Consider the following 12,650-nt stretch of genomic DNA (forward strand, 5'->3'; position numbering starts at 1 on the left):
CGTGTAGTCATTCAAATGTGTATTTTGCCATAACACACTACTGACCATTAACCTCACCTTACAGAGCTTTTACTTTGCAAATTCCTAGATACACTATTTTGTTGTATTTAAGAAGAATGAGCCAACAAGAGATGGCCTTAGAAAACACGTTTATTTTGGATGAAACCTGGGTTTGGTACTGTTTAATGTAGATTCCTTCTTTCCAAACCAGTGAACTGAGGAACCCAAAAAGAGAAGCTCAGATCATTTGGCCGGATTTTCCTCAAGCAAATCCTGCTTATCTGCGAGCACTGACTGGGTAGAATACAGTCACAACTGAGCAAGTACAGGAGGCCTGAATTTATCTTCTCTTCCTTCACTTTGGTAGAAATTGTGATGTTTAGGATCACTGCTGTCAGACTTGACACTTATAAAGCACACACAGCCTCAGATGTAGCTCCCCTCTGAAAAGACAAGGAGAAGATGTCGAAGATAGGCTTTGACACCCAGGCACATCAACTTGTCAAACTCAGGGCTACCAAGGCACACCCTTGCAGGAAGTTTACACCACCTCCAGTACTGCCTCCCACCTGCTCCAGAAGCACTTTATTCCAAGCCAAGTGTCACTGATGTATCAGATGGAAATCCTGACAGAACTGCTACAGCACTGAAGACATTCCCCATACCCTGACTTTCTAAGGACATCTATTATCCAAGGTAATGACAGAAGCACAAGAGGCTGTCAGGAAGAGAATGAAGATTAAGGGTTGCAAAAAGACAGTTACAATCTACAGTGTGTACTTTAGTTAATCATCAGGTTTTTATGCAATTACTATCTGGTAGTACCCAACAGATCAGAACTTGCAGCAAGACACAGTTGTTTAGCTAGTGAGGAGGCAGAATTCCAGGGCCAGTTACACATCAGAGGCTGTTTGGACTGAATTTATCTTAGACTGTTTCCAATGGAACACCCTATGGGAACAAAGTGAAACAAGTCAGTCTCTGAAAAATGACTGCAGAAGAACAGAGATTTAACTCTGAAGTTTCACATAACTAGAGTAGTTCCCTCAGATAACACTAATTACACTTCTGTGTCCTCAGACATTTAGACGAATTGAAAAGCAGAGATTTCACGGTGAACAAAATCCATATTTGGAACTATTTTAGGTTAAATATAATATCACAAGTGCATTCCCTCTAGCTTCCTAGACCTCCCATTAGCAAGCAAGTATTAACCAGCTGGCATGTACTGCTAAACTACAAAAACAGCTAAGCTGTCTTTCACTTCATTACCTGAGTCTCTTCTATGCTGCAGACTTTCTGACCAGAGACCCATGTGCTTGATATAGTAGACAGCAGAGTATGCCATTTCATTATGCTTTCTTGACTTCAGATTACGTGTAAGAACACATCAGAGACACTCTGAAACATCTTCTAAGCACAGGAGACTTCAGGAACTTATTTCTAGACACTGTTGCATGAATCTTAAGGTACTTTTATTCCAATTGTTTAGGCACTACATATGTCTTGAATATTTAGCAAGGATATACTTCTGAGGGTGGAGGACTTCAGTTTCATCAAGGTTTGTTTGGTTCCCCTTTAAATTATGAACTAGGTCCCCAAAGATGAAGTAGCAAGAGCTTGGGTTTCACAACTTCTTTTTCTATGGTGAGTACATTAATCATTGAGAAAACACAAACACAGCTGAGTAGTCAAACAAAACAATAAGTAAGCTAATGACTAAGAATGAGACTTGGGAAAGGGATAGAGCTTGTTCAGGTAATAGGAATCCCTGCCCTTTAGGGCAAAGTGTTCCCTTCTGTTATGGTTGAGAGGAAGCACAGCAGATCTCTCCTCTCTCCCCTCTCCCTCTGCAGCACTTTCTTCTCAGAGCTGCTAAACAGTTAAATGACAAACAGTGGAATACCAGCCTGGGTAGAAAGAATGAGATTCACATCCACATCTTGGAAGCAACCAGAAACACACTTATGTAAATAAAGAGAAATATCAATCTTCTAAAATAACAAAGAAGTAAGGTAGTCTGCAATTGCTAGCAAGCTTGCAAATCTAGTCCCAGTTTGAAGTTTTAATGCACAGCAAGCAAATTGCTGAGCCACACCTATGTTAGCCGCACATGAGCAAAACCTCAGTGATGGCCAAAGACCCAGACCCAGATGAAGAGCAGTCTTAGTTTCTTTTCCCAAGTAACTTAGTATTCTGCCAGAAGTAAGAAGTAAACATTTGTCCCAAACATTTTTGCAAGTGGCAAGAAATGTAACGCTTCTACTGCGTGATAACAAAATACAGGCATAAAAAACCCCAAAATAATAAACCCTTCCACTGAGCAGAGTACAAATGACTGACCTGATCTAATATTCTCTGCAGCTCTGATGAAAGTTATTTACCTCCCTGAACAATCCCTGGGCACCACAATCTGTTTTGTTTAGTATTCTAAAGCTTCAAAGTCAGCATAAGCATGAACACAGGCAAAAAGAGGTACGATTCTTTGTCTTGTTGACACTTCTAGTGTCTAGGAATTATGCTGAGTTTTTCTATACACTGCAACTATCCATACTCTTTCATTACTATCTCTCCCCTATGCAAATATGCCCTTAAGTCACAGTGTAAAGGTTAAGTGGGTTTTTTGTTATTCTACTGAGCATTCCAAAGAAAGCAAGATTATACTATCACTATCAGTTTCACTACATGTGAACAGCAAGATTACAAACATTTGAGGAAGGCTACTAACCTTTACAGTTGATATCAAAGCTTATTTCTCCTTTGTCCAAGGTATCCAACAGCTGTTTAACTTCTTCAGCATTTCCATTTCTAGCATCATGGAGAAGCTGCTGCTCTGCTTCTGTAGTCATCCCTGATAAAATATACAAGAGACTTTGCAATCGGTTATACTGCTGTAAGTTATGGCTTAAAATTACGTCACTTTTAGCTGTTATTTAATACTAACCCTGCTATGAGAAAGATAGCTGTTCCCTCTGTGGAACACACTTAATACGCAAGCTGTTGCAACAGCCCAGCACTCAGGCTACTAAGAAGCATTAAAATTCCTCATACAAAGCAGTTAAATAACCAAATACCCATGTTTTGTTGCTTCTCTGTTTTCTAGGTTCAAAGGGTGGCTTGGGAGTTGAAACTCTATGCCACAAACAAGGCAAGCTTTGCTACAAGCATAACTAGTAAGCATTTGCTTTTTCCTTACAAGGCTTTCACCCTTATCCCTTCAGGTTTCCAAAGGCAACAGGAATGAAAAAAAAAAGAAAGTAACTACATACACCCATTAACCCAAGTATTACCTGAGAATTAATTGACAGTTATTTTGGCTGCCAACCCTGGGGAACAGAATGTCTTTGCATGAAGATGTCAGATACCCATCAGTGATTAGTACTATCATCTCTTGAGCCTGGGTATCTGAGGCCATGCAACCTCAACTTGAAGGGGAATTGGAGACTCAGACAACTTTGTAGATTTGACCTTATCTTTAAGAAACACAATAGTACAATATAAGGAAGTTAACACACAACTCTAAAAGATCACTAATTCTAATCCTACCATTGCTCTTGAACTGCAAAGAAAAAAAAGGTATGTATGTCTTTCAAAGAAGGGAGAAAACAAAACCTTTTAACATAACTATTTTACAGCTCTCTACTAGAAAGGGAACGTTAGCTCTCTGGGCAAGCAATACTGCTACTTACCAGGTCTGTTGAAGAATACAGTTAGTAAGTGATGCCTTAACCCATCTTTTTCCACACTGAAATCACAATCTGAAGTTGGTTTGCCTTTTTTTTTTTTTTTTTTTGATGCTATTATAACAGCTACCACCTGTATGAAGCATAACAAGCACAAGTGCTGGACTCTGCATCTGGGACAGGGCAACCCTGGATGTGGACTGGGGAGTGAGATGCTGGACAGCAGCAGTGCAGAAAGGGACCTGGGGGTGGGTCCTAGTCAATGGCAAATTGAACAGAGTCAGCAGTGCCCTGGCAGCCAGGAGAAACAACAGTGTCCTGGGGGGCATCAGGCACAGCATCGCCAGCCAGGCAAGGAAGGGGATTATCCTGCTCTACTCTGCATTAGAGTGGCCCCACCTTGAGTCTGGGGTACAGTTTTGGGCAATATAAAAAAAGGCATTAAGCTATTAGAGAGCATCCAAAGGAGAGCAATGACAATACTGAAATAACTGGAGGGGAAGCTTTATGAAGAGAGGCTCAGGTCATTTGGTTTGTTCAGCCTGGAGAAGAGGAGACTAAATGGAGACCTCATTGGAGTCTTCCACATTCTTATGGGGGAAAGCAAAGAGGAAGGTACCAATCTCTTCACTCTTGTGTCCAGTGACAAGACTTGGGGAAAAGCATGAAGCTGAGTCAGATATAGGTTGGGTATCAAGAATGTTTTTAACCCAGAGGGTGGTTGAGCACTGAAACAGGTTCCCCAGAAAAGCAGACACAGCACTAAACCTGACAGTTCAAGAAGTCAAGAAGACAATGCTCTCAGGCACACAGTGTGACTCATGGGGCATCCTGCACAGCACCAGGACCTGGACTCAGTGATCCTGATGGGTCCCTTCCAACTCAGCTTATTCTATGATTCAACTAGACCTAGATACAGCATTTCCCTATTTAAATACACTGCTTTTAAGAGGTGTCAAGAAACTATGTTAAAAACAGCTTCAAAAGACTGTGCTGCTATAGACAATTTACTGCTGTTGATACAATAGGAAAACAAGAGACTCTAAATTTAGTGTCTCCAGCTTAGTTATAGTCACCTGACACACTAGGTTTACCAGGTCCTGCAGTCAGTTAATGATTACTGGCCTCACATAGTTAGCTTTCCTATACTGTTTTGAATGGTCCAAACAGCAAACTGTTTACACTCTGCTGTTCTGGACAGGCAGCTTGATTGCACAACACACACTCACAGCTTAAATAGATGCAGGGAGCTCTTTGACTACGGTAAGATAAGAAGCCACTCAGCAAGAAAAGAGACAGTGAGAACACTGGGTAAGGAACAAAAAGCCTGTAACAGTGGCAGATCCTGCAATATTCAAGACTGATGCAGAAACTAGAACAGGACAGACTGCCAAAGAGCTAGCAATACAGCAAAGAGAAGTTTCCCTACCTTTTCCTCGATCAGCAAAGGCAGAGAGAGAATCTGTTTTCAAAGAATTTGACAAAGACTAAGCAAGCCCTTTCCAGCATATTTCAGAAGAACAGACTGGATCAGTCACCTGCAATCTACCACAGACACAGGATACAAATGCCTTCTCCAGAAGCAGTTAGTCAGCACTCTTGTTCATGCATGCTTTTCAGTACTACCAGAAAACAAAACAAAACACTACTAGTTCTTCTGGCAGTCCTTTAAGCCCTGAAGCTACTTTCTCCTTTAAACAGGATTCCATCCACTTGTGGAGGCAACACAGCAGTTTATTGTTACTGGGGCAGGTATAATTGTCCTCAGTGAATCAGTTCTAGCAGTGTCTAGAGAATGATCAAAATCATGTATGCTAATGTGTTATCAGCTAGTAATACTATCTCTGAAGCTGAGTGCTACCGTTTCAGTGGGACACAGAATGCAGCACTGAGAATCACACAAACCAAAGATAAGAGGACAGTAAGACTCATTTTGCTGGCTTAGGCATCACTGGGGAGAAAGGAGGAAGAAAAAAAGCAAAGCTCATAGTTCATTTTCACCCCCTCCCACACAGTATTGCTTTAGCCATGTCTCAGATGAGAAACATGCTCCTATCATTACCCTGTATCATTTGTCAACATCCCACATACTTAGCAGGTATGAATAGCAATGCACTTTCAATGCATTAACAACCTGCTGTTTCCATTTGATATTGACAAGAAGGAAGAAAAGACCATTTGGAAAAGAAACCAAGATGCTGATTCAAATAAACAACTCTTGCATGCAGCAAGGCCTGTTATGTACATGAGCAGAATCTTAAACAGCTCAAAATACACAGAAAGTTTAATCACTATATAATATTACTTGTGTAGTTTTTCTATCACCAAATAGTTGTAAGGTTAAAATCACTGATCTGTTTGTACTCTTAAAGCAAGCACTAGCAGTAGAGTAACATGCATGCTAACATGGTCTGCCTGCTTCACTGGTTTAGTCCTCAAAGACCTTGCTGTTCAGGCCAAGCCTCTGATTTCAAATACACTTTGTAAGCCTGCAGCATGCAATGACGCAGAATAATTACTGTCTGGCTACTAATCACAGAAGGATCACTCACGTGAAAGTGTTTCCACAATTGGGGCAGGAAAGTGCATCTGCATGCAGTTAGTCATCAGACAAATGATAAAGAACATACAGCTTCAGCTAATATGCTAAATGATATGCCTAAATAAAGCCGGCAGCAAAGAGACTCTTAACAGAACCTTTTATACTTTTGTAAATACTGTTTTAAGCAATAGGATTTGCTCTGTAATGGAGATGAGAAACCACCAACAGAAGTCTGAGTGACAAGTTTGGAGTATGGAAGCTAATCAATACACAGGCACTCAAGGGGTGTACACTTGCAGCTGTACTTTGTATACCTATATTTCTGTGCAGACAGGAGTTTATTTGACCCACCATGAAGAGCTCTAAAATCCCCACCCACCAGTTTTGAGGCATCAATCCAGGCCATCAGCACAGAGGGAGAAACTTAATAGTTTAATTTGGAGTTATCAGCCTTAAGATACTGCTAGCAGGTTCATCTATATGAATTGTGCTGCCTCTATGTAAATCTACTAGCCACTTAAAAGAGAACACAGTCAGCCGTGCTGCCATTGTTACCTTATTCCATTAATCAGCTGATACAGGTAAACTGCCTGTCATGGCCCCTATTTAAGCCTTGTGCCCTTGAAAGGCTTGCATGGCAGTCTCCACAGTCACTTGAACATCATGACACAACACCACAGAACATTATTTATTATTTCCTCTGCAGCTGAGATGTGACTGCAAGGCACTTCTGTTGAACTCATTAGGACTACCACACAAGTACTTGACTGCTAATTGAATCTTATCCTTTCAGAAGGTATAAAAAATAGCATTGAGATGCTCCGCTTTTATCTTCCTCTATGAGACCTATGCCAGAGTGATTCTGTTACGCTACTAGAAGGTCTGTCTTCACACAAGGGTTGTTTCCAACATAGAGAACACAGGTTACCATTCTGCCTGCATGCCTGCTTAGGGGAGTTTTGCAGAATACTTCAACACAAAAGGCTAACCAACTATATACAAACTACCAAATTTACCTAACTGTTAGGATAAAGTCCAAGCAAAAAAAAAAAAGCTGCTTTTCTCAAAGTGACCTACAAAAATCCAAAGTGCCACTTATGACTAAGAGGCAACACTACTTGTAAGACCCACTTGCTTTTGCTTTGGTTTCTTCTCCTGCTGAATCCTCTAGCTATGAACAATGACAGTATATACTAAGCAGAATATGAATGGGTTTCACTCATATACTGCTAAAAAAGCAGGAGAAGCAGCACCAGCCCTGGTCAACCGAACATTAAGGCTCTGAGGCAGTGGCCATGGGTTGCATAGGAAGTTTTCTCCCAGTGACAAACAGTAAGGCTGGCAAAAAGCACAACAGTGACTAGTATTTCAATAGATCTTCCTCTAGCAATAAAAATTAGACTTCTGTAGGAGAGGCTGATATGCGCTCAGGAAGATTTCTTACATGTCCCAGCACGCACACGTTATGATGTGATGCTTGCAAAGAAGGCGGGCAAAATGCACGAAACAGCACAAACAGACAGAACCTGTCCACAAACCCATACAACACACTGTACTGACAGGAGCAGCTCCAAGAAGAAAGAGTGGCTGTACTAGAACCATGAGTGATGTTATCTAAAAGTAGTAGTTTCAGTCTTCGGGTAAAGGGTTGTAGAAGTTAGAAGCTGGTCATGCTTCTATGACACGGTCTCACTGTGAAAGCAGCACCTCTCTAAAATCAAGATACTGTTTGTTTAATAGCAATTAACACATCTGCAATAACACATCTATTCAGCACCACTCCCAAGTGGCACCACTACTTAAACTAATACTCGTTCTTGGGCATCTCCTGGCTGTTTTCCGCACATATTTCATTTCTGTTACATCAAAGACTTTCTTTCAGCCCAGGCGCTCCGAATAAGCTTACCCACAGCTCGTGCGAGATCTCACTCGGATCAGCAGGCAGGCACAGTCCCAAGCACTGAGAACTTCAGCAGGACCGCCGGAGTTCGCTACGCCCGCCTGGAATCGAGCGGCTCGTTCCGGTCCCGGTAATTAAACTCTTTTTAAGGCGAGTCAGGCGCGTCGCAGCAGCTGCGCTCCTTGCCTGCGGGGAAAGGTCCGCTCAGACCTGCGGGCACCGGCCAGCGCCGCGCCCGTTCCAGGGAGGGGAACAGCGGGAAGAGGAGGAGGAGGAGGAGGGAGGGACACCCACGCACAGCAGCAAGCGAGGACACCGCTTCCCAAGGGCGAGAGACCACCCTGGCCCCCGCCTCCAAGGCCGCCTCTGCTTCGTGCCTCGAGCCGAGCCTGGCTTGGGGCCGTCCCCTCAGCCCACACAACGGACTCTTGAGGGGGGCAACCAGCGACACCCCCACCCCCGAACACGCTCCCGGCGGCCGCGGGGGACAGGCGGCCACGGCAGCAACAAAGCCAACGCCGCAGCGGGAGAGCGGCGCATCCCCCGCCGGCCCCGCGTCCCCGCCGCGGAAGGAAACCCGCCCCGGGCGGGCGGGCCGGCCCACTGCCGGCCTGGCCTCGCCCCGCGAGCTGCCGCCGCCGCCCCGTGCCGTGCTACGTGCACCGGGCGCGGTTACATGTGACCGGCAGCGGCGCCCCGGCAGCTCCCCCCGCCGCGCAGGGCGGGCAGGACGGGACAGGGCTCCGCCCGCCTGGCCGCCGCACCGCCCCTGCGATCGAGACCTGCACCAGCACGGGGGCCGGCCCGGGGGTCGATATCTCGCCGCAGCCCGCCCGAAAAGGCGAGAGGGGTGAAGCAAGGTCCCGCCGAGGGCGCTGTGCCCGCTCCTCCTGCCCTCTGAGAGAAACGGGCCTGCACCGGGCGCAGCCGGCGGCGGCCGCTGTTCCCAGGGAGGAACAGTGACCCCCGCTGCGACCCCGCGGCTGCCCCGCAGGTACCGCCCTGTGCCCGCTGCGGTTTGGTGTCACACTCGTTTCAGTAGTGCCCAGCGACAGGACGAGGAGCAATGGCCATAAACTGAAACACGCGAAGTTCCACCTCAGCATGGGGAAGAACTTTACGCTGAGGAGGTGAGAGCACTGGAACAGATGCTCAGGGCATGGAGTCTCCCTCTCTGGAGATATTCCAAACTCACCTGGACGCGTTCCTGTGTCACCTGCGCTGGGTGATCCAGACTTGGCAGGGGGTTGGACCAGATGATCTCCACAGGTCCCTCCCAACCCCAACCCTAACCATCCCGCGAGTGCCACTATCCTGCGAGCGCCCGCCGCCGCCGCTCGGGTGCGCGGGCTTGGCTCCGCTCTGCCCGGGCAGCGCCCCCGGCAGGGGCGGGACGCGCCGGGGACGCAGACACCGAGAGGCGTTCAGATACACGGCGGGGCAAACCGGCCTCAAAGAGCACTGTAACGCTACGATAATGGTGCATCGACTGAGGGGCAAACGGGGTCTTTTTGGAAATCGCTTTGGTAGCGTATACAGCCGTTGTGCAGGAGAAAGAAAATTGTCAACACACACTGCTTCTAAGAACAGCTCAGCCAAAAGCAACCTAAAAGAGAAATTGGGTGCTACCAGGGACAGAAAGTGAAGTACTCGCTTTTTCCAAGCCCCTTTCGTCCACCACTCCTTCCCCTTTGTCCTACCCTTATCTATTCTCCACTACACCTGCCATCTGAAGAGCTGGCACCTTGTTTTTCTGCCTTTAGCACATGAGAGTGTTTTCGCCTTTTGAAAATTCCCACAGTGCCTCTGAAATCCTGCAACAATTTATTAAAGGAGCAGAGAAGCTTTGCAGTGTTGTGGGATGACCAAGTCTGTGTCATATGCAGAAGGAGCACTAAAGAGGCAGGGCAGGAGCCACAGGTGCCGTGACAAACTATCACAAAAGATCACGATGAAACTTCTGTTCCAAAGGGGGCAAGTTTAGACCTGAACAATTCTTCTGAAACTCTTCATGCATAAATAATGAGACAAGCTTCATTTTTTTCTGCATTGTCTATAGCTATATGTATTTTTAATCTTTGAAGAAAGACATAGAAAAAAGAAAAGGAACAGTTTCACATCTGCAGATAACACAAATGTTTCATGTTTGAACTTTACTGCCTTTTGTTACTTTTAATTAGTTTGTCTTACTTAAGAGATCTGCTTTCAGGGATTCTTTAGTAATAATTATATAACATCTGAGAGGCTTCAGGGAAGGATCATATTTGCTTTCTTTTCTTAGAAGCAGAACTTCAAGTTGCTGCCCTTACTTTCAAAGCACTAGCTGTGTTATCCTCATATACCTTTTCCTTTATTTCTTCCTCCTGCTTCTGACTTCAAGCCATCTTTCACAATGCTATAAATGCTTTAAGCAACATCACAATAAAGCCTTTTCTTATTTTGTATTTATTTTGCATACATGAATACAAAATCAAAATATGTATATTATCACTGTATATTTCTTACAAGTTTTATAACGAAATGGAGGTATTGTCACCCTCCTACTCTGCAACCCATTGCAATACAACACAGAATTTACAGTTCAGTTTCACCCTTCACCCAGTTAGTGCAGGGTTTTTCTCTGAGTAAGAAAGGCCTGAAAACAAGAACTTAATAAATTTAATTATTTAAAAAGGCAAAGTAAAGACCAACAGAGATAGCAAATAAATCAGAAGCCATGATGTCCACGTTCCTGCAGCACTGGATTAATCCTGGATGGACCTCTCCTTTGGCAGGCTGCACAGATCCCATCTCTGGAGAAAGGCTCCTCTTTGGCTGCAGTATTTTAGTTTTCTTACAAGAAAACAGCTATTCTATAAAGGATGTTCACAAGAGAGCTTTACTCCTTGTATGCTTCTAGATAAGGGCAAGGCCACGCAGTTGCTCTAATCGCCTGCACTCTGTGCCAAGGAGCTAGTGAAGTTGATCCTCCTTCCAAAGGTTTTGTGCACCACAACCCAGGTCTGGAGGCAGCACAGCACAGACCCGGGCCTGCTCCACTTGACTGTACTGTGAATCACCGGCTCCTGGATGTACAGGGCTCTCCTGGCCAGCATCACTACACTTCCCCTGCTTCCATCGTCTTCAAAAAGTGTCTATTTTTCACCTATGTTTTTACCTGCTTGCCCATCCCAGAGTAATAATGTCCCAGTGCATTTTGGACTTTTAAGTGTGGAAATGAGAAAGAGAGTGTTGCTGATATCAAGGTTTTGTTCTCTGAGGGCTGAACACACTGGCAAACATCCTTGCACAGAACTCACGGAACTGCTTTGTCTGTGGTTTTCACAGTATAGTATTTTTTATATCCTCTCTGTCATGGGACAGCCTTTATTGCACTGACATTTTGTGTTCTTCCTCTGCAGACTAGAGCATACTGGTCAAATTTGAGATATATGACTGGAGAACAGAGTGCACACAGAGAAATGAGAAGTGGAAATAATAAATGATACATGATGGGTTGTATGTTTGTTTTCACACAGTAACATTTAAATTACTCTGTTAGCTCACCAGCAGTCCTAAAAATTTGTTTCTTAGCAGCCCTGGTGCACTTCTTGAGGAAACTGCTCCTCAACTCTGAAAAGCACTGCAGCAAGTCCAGGTCCCTGCTGCATCTCCATACAGATCTTACTTACTAGGCTGGCAAAACACAGACACAGGAGAATTAATTAATGTGCTGACACTCTCAGATGAGATTCTTGTGGATCTCTCTGGATTACCATAAGCAACTGCCAGTGAGTGATCAAAGCAAATGTTCATGTTGTTCTGAACTGCCTGCAGTAGGAATTCTTGCAGATGCTAGTCTGTTGCTGAAGTTTCTTTCATACTTTGCAGGCAATAACCATATAATGTAGTGAATTTGTGGATGGTGTGAGTTGGATTGCCTCCTGAGCTGAGAAATGCTTTTTGCTGCTCGAAGCAGCACTGAAGCAGGCTCAGGTTGTTTTTTGAGGTATCCCGTAGCAGGGAAAAAAATTCTATAACAGAGAAGAATTCCTTTTAACAGGCCTGTTTTTATCTGAATGCAAGTATGGCAGGAGGAAATGTGAGAATTCACTGCTGGTCCTCTTCTCTCAGGAGGCTCCTAAAATCTGCTAGTAGTTACTTCATAGAAAAGCTTTTGGATTTTTGTAGCTCTATAGAAGGCAATTGTACCCTGCTGTAGCCAGCACAAAAACTGGCTAAATGAGAGGAAACATTTCTAACCAAGGTATTAAGTCATCAGTACATTTGCTTCTCCTTAGTCTTACCAGACATGTAGTTTTAGAACAAGAACTAGGCTTGTTTAATGCACTTTATTTTTCTTGTGACTGAACCACTTTGGTTTGGTTTTAGTTCCAAAATTATAAATCAGCTGCACGTGGAGAGTTTATGAACCTTACAGCTAATTTATGTCAGTTTAGACTACAATCTAGAAAAATGCATCACTGTGGAACTGAAATCAGCTGAACTACTTTGTCCTCAAATGGATAAATGCTCATTATTGGAT

At 44.3% G+C, this 12,650-nt stretch overlaps 1 protein-coding gene across 4 annotated transcripts in view; it reads right to left on the reverse strand.

Moving 5' to 3' along the window:
* Positions 1-8,737, reverse strand: part of OSBPL1A (oxysterol binding protein like 1A) — a 76,692-nt gene extending 67,955 nt beyond the window's left edge. Inside the window, exons 1-3 of one of the 4 annotated variants that reach the window (XM_053975139.1) lie at positions 8,424-8,737; positions 8,132-8,311; positions 2,729-2,851 (exon numbers count right to left, since the gene is read on the reverse strand). In XM_053975139.1, coding sequence (XP_053831114.1) covers positions 2,729-2,849 — 121 coding nt within the window. In that variant the 5' untranslated portion in view covers positions 2,850-2,851; positions 8,132-8,311; positions 8,424-8,737. Of the gene's footprint in view, positions 1-2,728; positions 2,872-8,131; positions 8,312-8,419 lie in introns of all 4 variants that reach the window. The other 3 variants (XM_053975155.1, XM_053975149.1, XM_053975158.1) reach the window with 3 other exon arrangements.
* Between the last annotated feature and the right edge of the window lie 3,913 nt (positions 8,738-12,650).

This window comes from Vidua macroura, chromosome 1 (assembly GCF_024509145.1).
Source record: "Vidua macroura isolate BioBank_ID:100142 chromosome 1, ASM2450914v1, whole genome shotgun sequence".
NCBI lineage: Eukaryota > Metazoa > Chordata > Aves > Passeriformes > Viduidae > Vidua > Vidua macroura.